Below are 19472 nucleotides of genomic sequence, written 5' to 3' on the forward strand. Positions count from 1 at the left end.
GTGTGGTGGATATTTTAGAGAAGATTAAATAAGGTCAGAGAAGATCCTACAGTGCAGATAGGGCTTTTAGATCCAGACACTTTAATCAAGCACAATATTATTATTTAAAAACAAGTATTTTTTTTATTAACATACACTACCTTACAAAAGTCTTGTCATCAATCTTAGTTGTAGGAGCAACAAATAATAATGTGACTTCTAATTAATAATTTATAAAAGTGGCAGAAGGCCGATTTTTCAGATAAAACATCTGTTGAACTGCATCCCAATCATCACAAGTACTGCAGAAGACCTATTAGAACTCGCATGGACCCAAGATTCTCACAGGTTTGGGGTTACATCCAGTATGGGGGCGTGCGAGAGATCCGCAGAGTAGATGGCAACATTAACAGCCTAAAGGATCAAGTGGTTTGTGCTGCCCATTACATTACAAACCACAGGAGAGGGCAAATTCTTCAGTAGGATAGTGCTTTTTCTCACACTTCAGCCTCCACATAAAAGTTCCTAAAGCAAAGAAGGTCAAGGTGCTCCAGGGTTGGCCAGCCCAGTCACCAGACATGAACATTATTGACCATGTCTAGGGAAAGATGAAGAAGGCATTGAAGATGAATCTAAACAATCTTGATAGTTCCAGGTGACTTTATTTCTAAGTTATTTGAGTCATTGCAGTGATGTATGAATGCAGACATCGAAGTTTGTGGGAGTCATACACAATACTAATTCTTTATCCGCTGCTCCATGACTTTAAATTCTATACTGTACATTATTTCTGTTAAGTGACAAGACTTTTGTCTAAGCAAACCCAGACCTTACTGCTAATTAAAAATGAAAAATTAAGGCATGATTATATATATATATATATATATATATATATATATATATATATATATATATATATATATATATATATATATATATATATATATATATATATATATTTTTTTTTTTTTTTTTTTGTAAAATAAGTGGAATCTCGAGACCTTTGCCTTGCATATAAGCCACTTTTAATACCAAATGATCAACTAGAAGTCAAGTTATTATTTATTGTTACTAAAAATTGTATAGGCGACAGGACTTTGGTCAGGTAATGAATGTATTCTATATATACTGCTTTTGCTCAAGATGTGAACAGGGCATGTTTAATTCTAAAATAAAAATTTTTCTTAGCATTCTATATACTTGTGTTAAGTCATTTCACTTTAAAGACGATAAAGGAAACCCATTTTTTTGCCATATAAGTGAAATTATCTACAAAAGAGAGTAAGAAAAAGGCTCATTTTAGAAGAACATTTCGGATTGCTCTTAGAGAATTTTGCATCTTAAGACTTCAGTATGAATCGTATATACCAGGGGTTCTTAAACTCAGTCCTGGTGTTCCAGTGTCTTGCAGATTTTAGCTCCTGCAAGGATGTTTCTACAAAGCCTAGCAAGAGGTTGATTGGCAAACTAAAATGTACAGAAAAATGTACAAAAATGGTGTAAAAAACGTAAAAATGCTAAACTATAATAACCCTGTTGCACAATCACAAATGCCACTTAAAGATTGCTTTGAAACACCATCTGTACGTCCGACACTTGTTTTGCTCAGTAACTCTGTGTTTTTTTTTTTTAGTTAAAGCTTTTTAACTGTCCATCAAGTATTACTCATCTCTAGGCTCATTCAGTGCCAGCTTTTCAGATTCAGCCTATTGTGTCTCCCTGTTAGATAATCGTATCTTATTAAATAGCGAAGCTTTAAAGTAACAGTTGAGGAAGCGCACAGAGCATACGTGGACTGTGTGTGCAGCATTGTAATCCACCCAGACGGTAGAAAGTGCGGTACCCGGCACTCCGTGTGCCCAGGGCGACCGGAACGGGAAGATGAAAGCTCTGTGTTTACTCAGGTGGAGAAGCTTTCTGCAGAGAAGCAGCGAGCCTCTGCTGCTTTGATCCTCTTTGTCTGTTTATATTGATGTGTACAATTGTGTCTGTTGTACGCAGCAGAAAAAAATGGCACAAGAAGAGAGTATCTGTTCTGCATTACCAGGCAATATTGACCTATTTGTTAACAGGAATAGGAACTCCTGGGATACGACTGACGCTGTTCCAGTGAATTCGGGCTGCGTGAGATCCGCAGGCCATGGATTGAGTCGTTTCAAGCTTTTGTTCTGGCGTTAGTGCTTAATTAGCAGAACACTGTCCCTCACCAGTTTGGTCTTTTATGTCTTTGCCAATGCCCCTCCCTTGTTTGTTTGTTTGTTCTTTTATTTACGAGTTCAGCATGTTTTTGCGTACGTTAACCATTACCCAGACCAACATTTGAAGTGTGTGGCGTCTAGACCCACGTGTTGTACTTCCCTCTCAGTTACAAACACCCCTGGGAGTTTGTGTGCTCACGATGGCGGGTGAGCGATTGATGCAAGATTCGACTCATAATTAAGTGGCACTTTTGTGGCGTTACGTACAGGATGAGATTGAGATAAGTGAGCTGGACAGGGGCCAGGATGTAGTCAGGTGGTCTGTGGTCCTGCCTCTCATTCTCTTATGGTTTTTGTGCAGAGTAATGAGATTTCAGCCTTTAGAAGGATACGCAGGCTCAGACAGGCTTTGTTTTTAGTCACATCCTGTTGCTGCAGCCTCACCGCTCTATCCTAAATCAACTCGCCTGCAGGGAGAACTGGGGAGAGATGGGAATTCTACTGGGACAAGACAACTAGCAGTGGGAATTGGAAGGGTTCAGATTCTGATTCCCTAAAGAGATCATCAGCTACATTATAGTATGTATGAATTCATTAAAAAAAGCACAACCATTTTTAATCAGAGGAACCAAATACATAATTTGTTTTCTCCCCTCAATTTAGTGACCGTTTTCCAGCATCCTTCTATTACCTCAGCCCATGAGGTTGGCGATCACTCACTCACTCACTCACTCACTCACTCACTCACTCACTCACAAACCAACCAACCAACCAACCCACCCGCCCACCCACTCACTCACTCACTCATCCATCCACCCACTCACTCATCCATCCACCCATCCACCCACCCACCCACTCACTCACTCACCCACCCACAGATTCACTCACTCACTCACTCACTCACTCACTCACTCACTCACTCACTCACTCACTCACTCACTCACTCACTCACTCACAAACCAACCAACCAACCCACCCGCCCACCCACTCACTCACTCACTCATCCATCCACCCACTCACTCATCCATCCACCCATCCACCCACCCACCCACTCACTCACTCACCCACCCACAGATTCACTCACTCACTCACTCACTCACCCACCCACCCACCCACCCACTCACTCACTCACCCACCCACAGATTCACTCACTCACTCACTCACTCACTCACTCACTCACTCACCCACCCACCCACCCACCCACTCACTCACTCACTCACTCACCCACCCACCCACCCACCCACTCACTCACTCACTCACCCACTCACCCACCCACTCACTCACTCACCCACCCACTCACTCACCCACCCACCCACTCACTCACTCACTCACCCACCCACCCACCCACCCACTCACTCACTCACTCACCCACCCACCCACCCACTCACTCACTCACTCACCCACCCACCCACCCACCCACCCACTCACTCACTCACTCACCCACCCACCCACCCACCCACTCACTCACTCACTCACTCACCCACCCACCCACCCACGCACTCACTCACTCACTCACCCACCCACGCACTCACTATACACTATACACTATATACACTATACACTGTATACACTAACTCATGAACCGCTTGTACCCGGAAACATCTATACATTTTCATTCACGCACACACTACAGTCAGTTTTGTTTTTCCAATTCACTTATAGTGCATGTCTTTGCACTGTGGGGGAAACCGGAATACCCAGAGGAAGCCCATGCCAACACTGGGAGAACATGCAAATTCCACACAGGAGTGCTTGCTTAACTTGGCTTCGAACCAGCGGCCTTCTTGCTGTGAGGTGACAGTGCTAGCTGTTTTAATTATCTTGAACTATTTTCATATATTTGCTAGTTTTTGAACGCTATGATGTGAATAAATGACCAATTTTAGCATCAGCAACAGTGGCTTGATGAAGTGAGATTTGTCAAACACTATAGAACAATGATCACCAAACTGGTTCTTGGAGGTCCGGTGTCCTGCAGATTTTAGCTCCAACCCAAATCAAACACACCTGAACAACCGAATAAAGGTCTTACTAGGTAGACTTGAAACACCCAGGCAGGTGTGTTAAGGCAAGTTGGAGCTAAACCCTGCAGGGCAACGGACCTCCAGGAACAAGATTGTTAACCCCTGCTATAGAAAATTTGACTGATCAGAAGATTTGATGAGAAACTGAAATAAATGGAATTGACAAACATAACAGCTTGTATGTAAATTTGTGATATTGCATGAGCTAGAAATAAGTTTGCAAGCAGAGCCACTGTAAACATTTGGGATTTAAAAAAAAAAGCTTTTGCATTGTTATTTTACTCTTGAAAATAGAGACTTTGTAAAAGTCCTTTATGAAGTGAAGGATAACAGCATAGATGCATGAGGTTGTTATCACAGAATAAAGCCCCAAAGGCTTATTGGCAGCCTGACACGAAGTCCTGCATGTACTTCATCCTGCTCAGTACATAAAACAGAAAACTGAGATGGCGTAAAAGTTTATTAAATAATTAATGAATGAGAAAGCTGAAATTAAAACAGCAGATGTAATCACCAGATGCCGCCAAAACAGTCAAAAACTTAAAGCTGACCGAAATGAAACCGACTGAATAAAGCATGCTTATCTACAAATTATTAATTCACACGAAGGTGTAACAGACAAGTAGTTACATATGAATATGGATGTAAGTATACGGATTTGATCCATGCATTTTTATCATGTTTCCAGATGAGTCTGTGTTGTTTAGAGTTGTTAACTGGGAATAACATACCTTTAATGTCATGACTGACTAGTTAGATTTGAGTACTCCAGACAGCCATGCAATAATTTTACATATTGCATATACTTATATTTAGAAAATATTTTACAATTATAAATATATGCTTAGATATACAAACAGCTATCTATTGTTGTTTTCATTTTTAACTAAACAGTCCATAGTTACTACATTTTGAGCTATTGGGGTCATTTTGCATTCCACAGAAAAAAAAAATCATATAATTTTGAAATATCATAAATGTGAGTCTCAAACAGTGAGTGACATCCGTTACATTTTCTTGGATTATTTAGAGTAATCATTAGCAGTTCAGTAAGTGAGTCAGATGCTAATTTAGTAACCTTACAGACTGCAAAGATGAATCATTAAAAACAAATGATTTGAGTCAATCGTTCTTGCTGAAATGTTTCACTTTTATAAAGTTGAAACCCTCATTTTGATTCTTAACTCAAGAAAACCCAGAGGGATCGTGTGAAAAAGAAAAAAAAGAAAGGTGAAGGGATGGTGGGAGAGCGCAAGACATGCACTTGAAAGTCAGCCAAAAAGACAATAGATTAGGTGTAACACAAAAGGGATATATAGATTTAGAGTTCTTCTGAGGTTAATAGAGAGATAGCGACACATGCCAGTCATTAGATAGAATGGCTCTCCATCTGGCCTTTCTGTTGAAGAAGCATCAGGTGGAGTGTGAATGTGTGGGTGCTGCTGTGGCGTGAGAACATTCACCAGCGGGACATACTTGGAGCTCACAAAACGCTGTAGGTGTCCAATAGAAATGAAGTAGTATCTGGAAGTAAGAGACCATTAAGTGTGTTTTGTGTTTTACACGTCTCAGTCTTTTTCTCAGATTTGTTCTCATTAGATGCCCGTGGAAAGGAGGCCACCTTTCCTGTCCTTTCTGCTTTTGATAAAGCACAGACCTCTTAGCTTGTTGTTTTTTGCTCCGCTGGCCTGTATAAACATGTCCATGATAACTTTGTCAAGGTAAAAACTGTGATCCAAAGCCCTGACAGAAGGTCTGAGTCCCTGTGGACAGGGCCGACTGGAGACTGCCCGCAGGGTGTTCTCCGCCATTAGCAGAAGGTGAGCACAGGTCCAGTCTATTCGCCCTCCCCCCCACTTCAGGAACGCTATAATAGAATGCACATGCAGCACCTTGCTGTGGACAGATGGCTGGGAAAGGCAAGAACGTTGTGCCACAATGAAGAAGTTAATAAATAAATATATTAAACGGTGACATTCAGCAGTAATGGGGATCAGAAACTCGCATTTATTTTTATCGAAGTTGCTCTCCAACCATGCCAATGATTCGGTTGTCAGAGAGAGAAAAGTCACATTCCTCAGCTCTGGCTGCCCAGGAAACAGATTTGATTTTGCACGAATCCCCTTCAGAATATTTATGAGTCCCTGGTTATATGTTCAACCCTTTGCAATATGAATATGACACGGCTGATTTGCAGTCTAGCCATTGTGTGCTGATTTGAGGCTATATTTAGGGCTGCGGATCAAATGTGTTTTGATCACTTTAACGGACAACTCACAGTTTGAAAGTAAAAGAACCAAAGTTACAAAACATCAATAATTAGGGGGGTTAATTGGTTGACTTGATGGGATTTTGATGTTTCAGTTGTCATTTTACAACCCAGACATTGATATCTGACTGAATATTATTTTCTCTGTTTTACATTAAAGTACTTGTAGCTTAAGAACGACTGTGACATCTAAATTGATAGTTCGCCCCAAATCATTTTTTTTAATAGTTTATTCGCACAAATAATACCAAATTAATAAAATATCATTTGCCAATTCCAAACAACACACTTACTATGTTCGTGTGGACCTACAATCCGCTTAAGTCTGACGTCACCTGACACAGATTCAAGTTCCAAGTGCTCTATTGTAATTTATTATTTATTGTAATTATTGTTTACAGGGCACTTTAATACTTTTAAAAACCATTGCTTTACATTAACACCGGACAACCTGCCAATTGCAGGTGATTTCAGCTGTGGCTGGTTAGACAGTCACCATCAATAGCCACTTTGGCGGGTTGAAAATAATTTTTAGGGTTAGGGTTCGACAAGCCTGGTTTATACTTCTGCGTCGAGTGACCGACGTGACTCACGGCGCATGCCTTGCACGTATACTCCTTTGCGCTGTTTGTGTTCTTCTGCAATAACACTTCTGAAACGCTAGCTGACAGTGAAGTGTTCATCTTAAATGGATTATTAACAGGCCTAACGTTGACTGTATGCATGCAATCATTTGTTCATTATCGCAAACAGTATGTTTTTTCACCTTCTTTCTTTTGCTTTACAGTTATTTTTGTTAATATGGTTTAATTATCATTCTTTACAATAACTCCACATTTATGTGTAGTTAACTGGTAAACTGAGAGGCCTAGCCATAGTTTTAGATGCATAGCATTCTTTTTTAAATGTCAATTGCTTTTCTGTTTTTATAAAAAATTTGGTTAAATAAAAAATACATGTATGCAGCTATATTTTGCTTGTTTTGACACAATATTTAAATTTTGTGGCTAAGTACTAATTATTTTTTTTTTATTTTTGGTGTGGTCAGAGATAAATTTGGTAAATACGTAGAGTTGAGCCCTGAAAAGTCATGTGAAAAAAAAAAAAAAAACTCATTGCAATGCGACACTATGAAATCACAACCCATTTGCTCATGCTCACTGAGCAAGTTCATACACAAGACAAAAAAAGTAAAATGAATGATTAGGCATGTGGAAACAATCTAAATAAAGTAATTTTAGCATGTCAAAGTCAAATTTATGCATATAAAATATATTTTTGCAACAACAAAATTGTGGCTAGTGAAAATGGCTATGTGCTAGTAATGTTGGTAAACTAAAAGCCACAGTGGCTGGTGATCAAAAGAGTTAATTTCAAGCCCTGAATGCAATGTATATATCCATGCCTAATATAAGGTGGCCTGAATTTATATATATATATATATATATATATATATATATATATATATATATATATATATATATATATATATATATATATATATATTTATATATTTATTTATTTATTTATTTATTTATTTATTTATTTATTTATTTATTTATTTTTTAAACAGTATTGGTGTCTGTGATGCAGCAAGTCTAGAGACTGTACACAGCAAATTCATCAGAGTTAAATTCTCGGTGTTGAAGCATTTCAGAGTAAAGTGTTGACGTTAAAGAGTTAGATTTTGATAAATGAATATAATAAGAGTTAGAATTGATTTTATTCAGTGCGAAATCAAGGAGTTATCTTTTTTACACTTGGTGGTGTTATTTCCAACATCCGGGAATTCATGCAGCCCCAGTCACTGAAGAATTTTCCAGACGCCATTTTCCATCTGAGGTTTAGAACAGCAACTGGTGAGTCAAACTACCTAAATGTTGGTATTTTACTGACTTTCTTTAAGGAAATACAGTTGTAAACATATTGTTAAGTTAATAACTTTAGAATGTAGTGACAATTTTAATCTTCTGCGGTTCATTCATGGTCGTTTGTGTATCTAGCTTAACTGCATTACTATCGACTTCTTTTCAAGAATGTTTTTATATGTGCTCACGCATACATAGTGCATAAAAACATCAAATGTACATGTTCAACACATTTCTGTCACGCTTAATGCCATTTTGTGCGTTGTTACCCATCTGTAAAATAAAATCGACACTTCTCCTTTAATTCGAAGCAAACTAGCGAGGGAATCCCCGGAGCAGCCTAGCCTACTCTGCCCAGATGCTAACGGCAACACAGGACGGTTTCCATAAGCTCTGGAGAGTTTCTAAAACATATCTGGTGAGTAAATGAACATATGCTTACTTGTAAAAGGCTTCCTGACTAAAACATATGATTGTTTGTTATCCGTGTATGTTAATTTGGTTATTTTAAACACCGCAGCCCTTTTAAACTGGTTCATTCGTGGCCGTCCATATACCGTTAGTCCATAGACTCGCGTGATAACGTACGCTTGAATTATATTAAGTGTTGACAACCATTAAAGTCGGAATGTTAACATTAATGTCTTTAAATGACCGCGTTTGCACTTTCTCAGACATTTGACGTTACAGAAGTCTCCCGGAAGTTGCGGGACTAACGTTAACGTTATCCCGCAAATGCACAGAGACTCCCAGATGCCTAAGTAGATGCCCGCAAATGAATGATAATCTCCCGGAAATCGCGCGTCTCCCGCCCGGTCATTAAACACTTTGCACACCCCTCTCCACCGCATCCCTCCCAGCTCTTCAGGTACGTCGCGCGCAAGTCACCCCCACCGCTCTTTAGGTACGTCGCACGCAAGTCACCCCACCGCTCTTCAGGTACTCATCTCTCCCGCTACCTCCCGCAAATCAACTCTGTATCCCCCGAAAATGACTTTTCCCAACTCGGGATGTCTGACGTTAGTAGGCTATTTCTGTAGTCAGGAACATCTTAGTCAAGCTTTTTCTCCCGCATGATATTGTGCTTAAAACTAGGCTAAACTTAGCATGTACTGTACACAACATTTCCGTTTTATTAAAGACAATTTAGTGCGTTGTAAACAGCCACCTGTCTGTAAAATTAATCAACTGATTCATATTTGAGCAGCCTAATGATGATACAGGTTTGATTTGTAGATTTATTATCAATAATCAACATCTGAATCAAAATATATCTGAAAAAGTGTGAGGCATACTTTGTGATGTTCATCTCTTTTTTTTATCTGAAGGTTATGCATATGTGTTAGATACTAATGTTTTGTTGTTTTTTAACAGCCACAGTTCTCTATACAATAACACAAGACCCTGTGACGGTGGCTGATTAGAGATGGATGGTGTATTTCCAGAGTTGGTGAAATGACCAAGCACACCTTCTTGGTCATATGTGGTGATAATAATGAAGGTATGTTTGATAAAGTTCTGTATTTGTTTCACAATAAGCTGAGAGGGTATTAGAGCATTAAAGAATAACAAATGACATGAAGGTGATAAGTTTTGTATTGTGGGTGAACTGTTACTTAAATAATGTTTTGCTCTTTGCTTTGCACTTTTCCTCTTCTGCTTATCCTAATAGTTAAGATTATATTTGGACCTGAAACATCTGCTAGACTCCAGGAAAGGTGGCGTCAATACTGGTCCTGAAAGGGTCAACAAGTTGAATCTGGTAAAGAAACACGCACGCACACACACACAAACACACACACACACACACACGCACACGCTTACAGAAAACTGTAAGTTTATGAATATTTTTTACACTGTGGCCAATATTTTGGGGAAGTCAGCATCACTAAATGATATAAAAGATTTTAAGCTGCTCTAAATTTTGCTCCAAGTGTTGTGTTAAATTGAGGATTCTGGACAGACAGCTGCCTGTTTTTCCAGTTCTAGTCATAGTGGTTAACCTAATTGTTTTTGAAGATCCAACAGTGATGTATGTGTTTTTTCTACTTTTCCATATCCTGTCACCTCAACCAGCTGGGAGAGTCAAGTTGTGGATCATCATGAAGATTTTCAAAAGGTGAGTTTAGATTTCTTGAAAGTTTTATTTACTTTAAATGTTCTTTTAAATATATTATAGAATTTGATTGCAATTTGTTTTCAAACATTTATCTTAGTCATGCTGGAGTCTTGAAGAGTTCTTAGATGAGCATCACCCTATATCCGTGCATCAGGAACCACCAGACAAGCGATCAGCAGCTGCTACATCGTCTTGGATAAAAAGGTCATCCTGTGGCTGGGAAGCACTTCATTCACAGGACATGCTTGATGAGATTTCCTAGCTCCAGTTTGTTTTCACACAAGTTTCCAGCATTTATACCTTCATTTAAACTGCTGTGTTTGATATGGAGGACCAAGGAAACACCAGAAGTGAAAGATTTGCACGCCAAGTTGTTTAAAATGTAATTTCAGAAGAAAACTATGCGTTCAGAAGAAAACTGATGAAACATCAAGTTTGGACCAAAGGACTAAAACAGCCTTTTTGAGCACTGGTCATACATATTTTGTTGATACTGTCTGTACTAATAAAACATTTAAAGCATATTTGACATTGTTGCATTTTAAAAACTGAATGAATTGTTGAAGTGGTGAATGTTTTCAAATAAAATGTTTTTTCTTTTGTAATTTACAGTCTATTTGAGTTTTTTACCATATTTACACTCAAGAGAGTTGAATAAAATAATATATTACACCAGGCGGTGTTAAATATAGTTACATTTTTTAACTCTGCCCAGAGTTAAAATTAACCCTTACTTCGGTGTCAATGTGCCAACCCTTTTGAAAGTGTTGATTTAACTCTGTTTTGAGTGGACCCCATGAGACACTTTCAAAGTGTTGAAATTAACACCCATAGAGTTGTTTTGGGTCCCCATATTTTGCTGTGTAGTAAACACTGATTTTGTAAGAGATTGACTTTAATGTGTGATAAGACTAAAAGGTGATCTCACTTCTCTTCTTTTCTTTTTGAATTGCTGAATGCCCCCTCAATTGTACGTCGCTTTGGACAAATGCATCTGCTAAATGATTAAATGTAATGCAAATGACAATTCAAATGAGTAGCTGCTTGGACCCAGAAACAGAATTCCATACATCACGATTTAACAAGCAGATGGTCGTCGCATGTCTGTAAGATTGTAAGGTGTGAAGCCACTTCTGCCAACACCACATGCAACAGATTTCAACCTTACTGTCAAAGCAGCATACCTACTGGTAATCTGGACAAAAATCACTAGGGTTTGGATGACATCCGGCACTGGGCCAACATTGTTTAGTTTGATCAGGTTATTCTGGTGTTTTAACAGTAGATGCCAAACCATTGTAAAACTTTAAATTTCTGCCACCTGCTGTCATGGAGTGTTTAGTGCTCGATGCAGCACTTGACAGCCAAGTAAGCGACTATTATTTTACCATAAAAATGCTACAGTATTAGGTTGTAGTTCACTCAAATATTGCCTTTGAGGATTAATGTTGTCAATTGCAGTTGAAAAGCAGTTGGAAAATTATCAGCAAAGCACATGTATTGTTTTCTGCTGGCATACTTGAGTCCTTTAAACATTAAAGTGAGTCGCAATGTACTGCCAGTGAATTCAACAAACAGGATATTCATTAATTTATCTGCAACTGTGTTCCAAAAAACAAAAAGTCATACAGGTCTGGAACGACATGAGGGTGAGTAAATGATGACAGAATGCTCATTTTTGGTTTCTTTGATTCCCCGCCTTTCTTAAAAATTAGAATACAATTAGTCTTATAAGAATATATTGAGACAATTCGAGTCTAGAGGAATTGAATGTTTGAAATTGTGTCTCATGGAGGACTTGACAAATGCTCAAAAAGACTTTGACTGGAATATATATTTCATTGTTCATTAACAACTTTATCAATTTAATTGTTGCAGCTCAATATGGACTGAATGGGTTATATCCTCAATTAGTTGTTCTGCACGCTTTTTCCTTTCAGCATATGTTATTGGTTGAGGAAGGACACTCAGTCCTGCACTGCAATGCCATAATACAGGCCTTACCATTGCCCACAGACTGCAGAAATCAATGAATATATTAATTTACTGGAGTATCAGGGTTCACGCTGTCTTCATCTGGATTTCATGCGATAGGACGGGAAATAATTTATGGACCAACCTCACCTCTGCGTTCTTTTATTAAAGCTCGGGGCAGATTACCATTTTTGCAGTTGTTTCAAGTTCCCTTGTTATTCTTGGCAGTGATATTTTCCCTCAAGTTTCTCTCTCTCTCTCTCTCCATCCATGCCACATTGTGACACAGTCACCCACCCACGGCCTCCTCTAGCATCTCCTGCCTCACTTCCCAGCCTCTCCATCTCGCTGTCAGACTCCTGTTCTCCTGAAACACGTTTTCAAACACGTTCCCAAACTCCTGCTTCGCTCATTATTATTTTATTAACCTGTAAAGCAATCTAGATAACAGGATGAACAAATGTAGGAATTATCTGTTTTATTTCCCTTCGCTCTCTCTCTCATATATATTTAAACACAATTTGCTCCCTGTTGCACGCAATTAGGTCTGCGGAAATTGGTAAATTGCGTTTGCCTTTGTTTAGTGCAGATTAGTGCTGTCGGAGTCCCCTTTTAAAATATTTGCCATTTTGCATTATCATAATTCAATTCCAAAACTCAATACCTTTTAGTGTTGCAGATATCTTATCGAGAATTACCTCATGGCTGTTGAAAATTGCTCGGGCCTGTTTTTGTTGACCCCTTGTGCCTGACATTTTGTTCAGTGTTTAAATGAAATGCGCTGAGAAACAGCGTGACCGAATTATATCCATTCTAGCTTTCCACTCTTAGTCCCCCTCCACCACACGCTGCCCACCATCATTTGAGCCAAATAATGTTTTCCGCTTCTGCTTATACCAATATAAGCGCTAATGCATCATATCTGCAAACCGCCACAAGGCATTGCGTTTTGTTAGCATGTAAAGCTTTTGATTTTCTCTCCACTTCACTGAGTTTCCTTTCTGTCATTTGTACACATCATGTTCATCTGTCTCCATGTTGTTTTGTTCTCCCCTCTCCCCTTTCTCTTCCCATGGGTGCAGTAAACAGAAGCAGTCCGCGCCGACAGCACAATGCAGGTAGGGTGTATTTCTGTGCAGAGCGGCTCTGTCTCTAATCAAAGGCAGGCGGCTTCATCTACCAAACCTCACCTTGGCTAATTGAGGGAAACCGCAGAGCTTTTAAATTGCATCAACAAATAATCACGCGCAAATGTCTTAATTGCCACCGAGCTGTACAGTATATGAAATTACGGTGATTGTTGCGTACTAATCTTATCAGCTCTGTCCTAATCGTCTCTGCTGGGGACATGTTGATTGCTTGCTTTTTTTTTCAATCCACACTCACAGAATCATCTGTCTATTCCTCCCAAATCAGATGTTTTTATTTAATTTGTTTGTTTATTTGAATGGGAGCTGCTTTCATCGTGATGGCACCGACGCTTTCTGTTGAGATTGTTGGCAAAAAAGCAAATCACAAACCTGCATTGTAAGCTTCGCGGTAACATATGACAAATAGAAACACGGCAGATTCCAAATTCCACAGAAGGAAATGTCCGACAGCCATTTAAACCTCAGATTTGTGTGCGATATGGGTGAAATGGAGGAAGACTTGCATATACATATTTATAGCGCAAACCTCCAACGCCGTTACAGGGAAAAATGTCAATACACTGCAAATCACACCTATATTTATTTCTGCCTGCTCTATCTGCATGGTGTAGTGGGTGCAGGGAAGAGTCAGACCTGTCGGCTTTGCTTTGCATTTCTCTAATGTGTGTTTTTAGCTGTTAATGGTTGTCAGAAAAAACTCTGAACATTTCGCTCCCTGTAATAGAATTGAGCTAATGGCTTAATGCACCGGTTTGGTACCAGTGAAGTGCATAAATCTGTTGTCAGTTTGGTTTTGGTGAGGTATGAAGTGTCAGTGGATGGAAAGATGTATTGTAAAGTTTTGCTTGAAGGTATGGTGTGGGCTGTTCCATAAATTCAGGAAGCCTTTTAAGGAGAGATGCCAAGATTTTGCCTGTATTGATCCACTGCATGTCCCTTTCTCCACAGGTAAAATACCAAGCCTGTGAAATTAGCGCTGCTTAAAATACTTTACAATCTTTGGACTTTTACGAGACTCACGCTGTCAAAGCCCAAGGGCACGTGTAATGGAATTACGTTTATGATATCAAAAACTTGGCTTTTGGTATTAAATACTGGGCAGAAAGGTTTGTGTACTGTACTTGGAGAAGCGAAAAGATGAGCTATGATCTTGCAGTTATGTTGTACAGCATTGCAGAGTTATGCCCCAGTGAAGATGACTGGCAGAGTTTGTCAACCCAAGTGAAAGCACGACAAATATCACTGTGGCATTGATGTAATAGCTGACTTAAAGGGAGAAAAGTGACTTGCAGTCTTGCATAATGAATATTTAAAAGAGTTTGGACAGAAGGGAAGTATGAATGCATGTTTGTTGAGTCTAATTGCATCAGATAGCATTATATCAGAGATCACATGCAGTTATTTTAGATAATAGCTATTTTTTTAAACAGCGTGCGGGAATGTTATGATATATTAGTGTCACATACATTCTGTGCCTCCAGTATTAAATGATAAATACTTGTACATAATAAATAAATAAATTACTGGTTAAACATTAGCAATCATTAGTAAATATGTATATATGATTTTTCTTTTTTCACCTAGACTGCATTTAACCGATAATGACAATTGAAATAAATTATTATGAAATATTATAATGTTACATTTAAATTTTGTTATTAAATAAACAGTTTTCTATGTGAATAGATTTACATTTAATTCATATTTTATACGTCGTTATACTAAGCCGAAAAGAAAAGAAATTAATGTATACTAGTCTTCAGTGTCACATGATACGTCAGGATAAGCCATTCTAATATGCCACTATGGTGTTTAAAAAAACAAATCTATTATAAATGTTATTATTTTTGTTAAAAATGTTAAAAATAGTTGCCGTTTTCTTTCTTGTCAAATACTTTAATTTAATAATGAGACATTTAGTCATTGGAAAAATATGAAGTGAAAAAAGCGTGAAAGCGAACAATTGAAAGTCACGACATATGGCTACGTATGGTAACCCATACTCAGAATTTGTGCTCTGGAATTAACCTATCCAGGTGCGCACACATACTCATGTTTGTTTTTGTGAATTGTGAGGACATTACGTACCTGTAGGTTTCCATTGTTTTTATACGGTACAAACTAGTTCTGTGTAATTAATCGAAATTGAATCACAATAGCGATTTGAAACATTGCAGTTAGCTAATCGCAAGAGGCTGCGATATGAAATATATATGTACTGTATATGAGCCAACTTTCATTCTGCTCAATCAGAATTTAGCAACCAAACTATGCAAAACACCCACAGTAAAAACCAAAAACAAACAAACTAACTTGAAGAAATACAACAACCAGCATCTAAAAAAGCACCACAGGCGGCTATATAAGAAGTGTCTTGCTAAAAAGTCAACTGAAAGTATTGCCAGTGACACTCAATTTAGTAGCAAGAGCAAAGTAAAATTTCAGATTTGTTTCATCCATGTTAGTTTGCTGAGTGTTCTGTATTTTTATAATTATTATTTTTTTAATTTTTATAATAAGTTATCACATAATTTGATTCAACTTGATTACAGAAAGGTACGACCATTTTATGTGTTTACTGTTTTCTCTTGAGAAAAAAAATTATTTCAGAAAATTTAAAAACAAATTTGAATAAATGTTTAAGTTAATATATTTTCAGTTCTTTTTTAAACTAACACTCACTGCATTTTAGCAGTAAGAAGCTGTGATACAGATTATTGAAATAAACTTGACTAGAAAATTAAGCTGCAAATCAAATCAAGATCGCAATATGGATAATTAAATATTTTTTACAAATCGCACAGCCCTAGTATAAACTGTATTTTCTATTGTCCTAACCCCACCCTACCCCTAAACCCAACATTTTACTCATTCTGTGTGATTTAGAAGCTTTTTGAGAAATGAGCACATCAGCAGTGTCCTCATATTTCACCACCATCTCGTAATACCTGTGTCATACCTATGTCGTTATACAGATTTGTGTCCTGACATGTCACAAAAACACATACACGCACATCGTAGCGTGAACATCCCACTGGAGCAGTTTCATTGAATATGGAATTGAAGATGACTCTACTAATACTATTACTAGCAGTACACCAACAACCACTATTAATGATACTACTTTAATACTGTTAAAACTAATAATATTATCAATTGTTTGTGAAAAAAGTTTTCAGACAAAAATAAGAGGGTTAATAAAGATTAATTAGGAGGGTCCAAACATTTAAATGTTAGTAGTAGTGTATTAAAACAGTTAATAATAATGATTATTCATATTTCCCAACAGCACTTCTGTTTATTGGCCAGCTGCTGTTGAAGGAATTAAAGTGGATATTATCATTAGATTTAAACTTGTGACAGATGGGCTTCTATACTCTCAGCACCACCATTGCAGATATTGTTCTAGGGATATTACTTTTAATAACCCTCAATTGAAGCATCAAGGGCCTTAGCTGCAACACTAAAAGTGGAATTTTTTATTTTATTTTATTTTATTTTTTATAAAGTGGAGTCTTTTGTGAGGGAAGAACATGAAGTCCCCAGTGTAAATCAAAGGATGGCCGAAGATGCAATTGATTTTATCTTGGTTGTTTTAGAGATGAAGTCTATACATGTCTAGTGAAATGGGCAATGTGAAATGAGCCATTTTGCCCGGAACATTTGTTATGTTTAGACCATAACACAGTCTATAAAAAAAAAAAAAACACCCCAAAAAGAAAACTTACATTATAATTTGCTTGGGAAAATTAAAAACGTTAGGGTAAAAACTGATGTTTATCCAAACTATCCCTTTCAGCATCACACAATTCATAAAGTGGAGTAATTCCTCCCCGATGATCCCTGAAATTGCTTGTACAATCACATGCATATGGAACAAATCAGGTGCATTGAGTTATTAGCCTCTTTCCTTGTGCAATCCTCGCACAAAACTTTATAATGCAGCTTATTTATGACTTCAGCAATTTGTGCACGGTTTTATCATTATTTTTAAATTGCCAAGACCTCCTTGCGGATCCCTTGTGTAGCTCATTTATTTATCAGTAAGGTTATGGTTGAAATCGCACAGCAGTGGTTTTGTTTTTAATCCCCAAGCAACTTTCTAGACCGTATTATTGTATCGCTACCTCAAGAAAAAAAACACCCCTTTCCAATAGCTCTTTTATCTCGCTAGTCCATCAAAAACCCCAGTGCATTCTCGTCTAGAGTGGTAGTGTGCATCTCCGAGTTTTAAACAATCGGCTGTGCTGGATACCTGTCTCCATATGGATCCTATTAAAACCTCACGCAGCCATCTGTAGCCTAACCATGCTGTGATATCTCCAAAGCACTTCCCTCAGCTCTAGTTTGGCATCCGAGCTCGGTCTGGGCCGCTTGGAGCTTAGATTGTATGCAGAGAGGTGCTGCTTGTTACTAGTGCAGCACTTCGAAGTCCCATCTGAATTTTGATTAGCTTGGGAAGGAAGCTGTACATCTACATGTCAGGTGTAAAGGATTATGGAGCTTGCTTGGTTCCTGCCTTCAACCATAATCTAGTCTTGCCATTTATAGAACACGACCTGCTGCTCACTCCATACTGCACTTAATGCTTGCCAGTATCTTACAAGAGCAGTCATGTATGAAGCACTGCTGATATGGACACGCCACTTTCTCTTGTGCATCTGCGAGTGTGTGTGTGTGTGTGTGTTTTTTTTTAGAGCCCCCAAAGACCATATATAAGAAGGTGTATTGAAGCTGCATTTGATTGCAGTTCAAGACTGAGTGCCCCCTGATGGTGGATTATTGGTGGAGTCTGAATTTGATGTCTGTTGTTATGGCCAGATGTGCTTTTGAAAAGTGTAAGGAAGGCTGGGGAGCTTGTAAGATGTTTTGTTCCAAAATCTGTGACTGTTTTTGTGCTTTCAACCTCCTTCTTTGATATAGTTTGGGTTGGGAGGTTGTCATGTTTTAAGGAAACTTTTTTCACAAAGGGTGCATTTATTTGATCTAAAATCCAGTTAAAGCTGTGAGCTATAAATATTTAAAGCTCTGTTCACACTAAGGACGATAAAAATGAAGATATGCACTTTTAAAAATTGTTCTCAAAATAAAACAGTAGCAAAGGTCAAGAGCATTGCTATAAGCTGATTTAAAGAAACAAAACCATTGGAATCAATTTCAAAACCAAATTTTCCTTTATGTAAAAAAACTTTTTTTTTTTTTGCATTCTAACATTTTTAAATTACATTTTTAGTATTATAACTGTTATGCCATTATTATAAGAGTTTAAAAAACTGTAAAAAGGTAAAAATGCATTACAGTAAAAATGATGACGCTCAGTTATGTGAATCACACTGAACACCTTCTACAGTGCATGTTAATATTAACCTGCCGTTGGTGGTGTTTTATTCTGTGTACCAAAGGTACAAAGCAAAGCTGAACTATATATTGTTTAAGCACCAATAGCGTAATGTGTGTATCTGCAATAGTCACATTAGATTATCATATAATAATGTTGTTATTATTATTATTATTATTATTATTTTTAAATAGCTGTATTTATATAATGATAATATTGTTATTTATGTCTGATTGTACGATTTCTGTACTTGGATGCTGTTAGACTTCCCAGAAAACCATATATTGGTGTTTATTTAACTTTAATTTTTGCTTTGCCGTATTAATATATGATTGTATTTCATTATATTTTATGCATACACTGCATAGAAACAAAATCTTGATCATCTAAGTTGATCTAACTGAATGAAATCTTCCCAATTAGAGCTATTCAAATCATCTGGTGAAATTATATTCATATCGTATCATATACGGTATGATATATATCATATAAGAGTTCATATTCATACCAAATTATATTTATATAGTATATGAATATTATTTTATTTTGTAT

General features: G+C 37.6%; 1 protein-coding gene and 1 long non-coding RNA gene across 9 annotated transcripts in view; both read left to right on the plus strand.

Annotated features, from left to right (window-relative positions):
* Positions 1-19472, plus strand: part of ccser1 (coiled-coil serine-rich protein 1) — a 149096-nt gene that overhangs the window by 93122 nt on the left and 36502 nt on the right. Inside the window, exons 11-13 of one of the 8 annotated variants that reach the window (XM_087264856.1) lie at positions 2651-2756; positions 2841-2881; positions 3840-4069. The exons of 5 other annotated variants lie outside the window; for them this stretch is intronic. In XM_087264856.1, coding sequence (XP_087120982.1) covers positions 2651-2756; positions 2841-2880 — 146 coding nt within the window. In that variant the 3' untranslated portion in view covers position 2881; positions 3840-4069. Of the gene's footprint in view, positions 1-2650; positions 2757-2840; positions 4070-13513; positions 13550-19472 lie in introns of those variants that run through there. 2 more of the 8 variants (XM_087264855.1, XM_087264864.1) reach the window with 2 other exon arrangements.
* Positions 8273-11062, plus strand: LOC137490334 (uncharacterized). The gene is made up of 6 exons (XR_015498066.1): positions 8273-8329; positions 8650-8756; positions 9713-9839; positions 10016-10100; positions 10415-10457; positions 10555-11062. It is a non-coding gene; the product is annotated as an uncharacterized LOC137490334 (long non-coding RNA).

This window comes from Danio rerio, chromosome 8 (assembly GCF_052040795.2).
Source record: "Danio rerio strain M-AB ecotype USA chromosome 8, GRCz13ab, whole genome shotgun sequence".
NCBI lineage: Eukaryota > Metazoa > Chordata > Actinopteri > Cypriniformes > Danionidae > Danio > Danio rerio.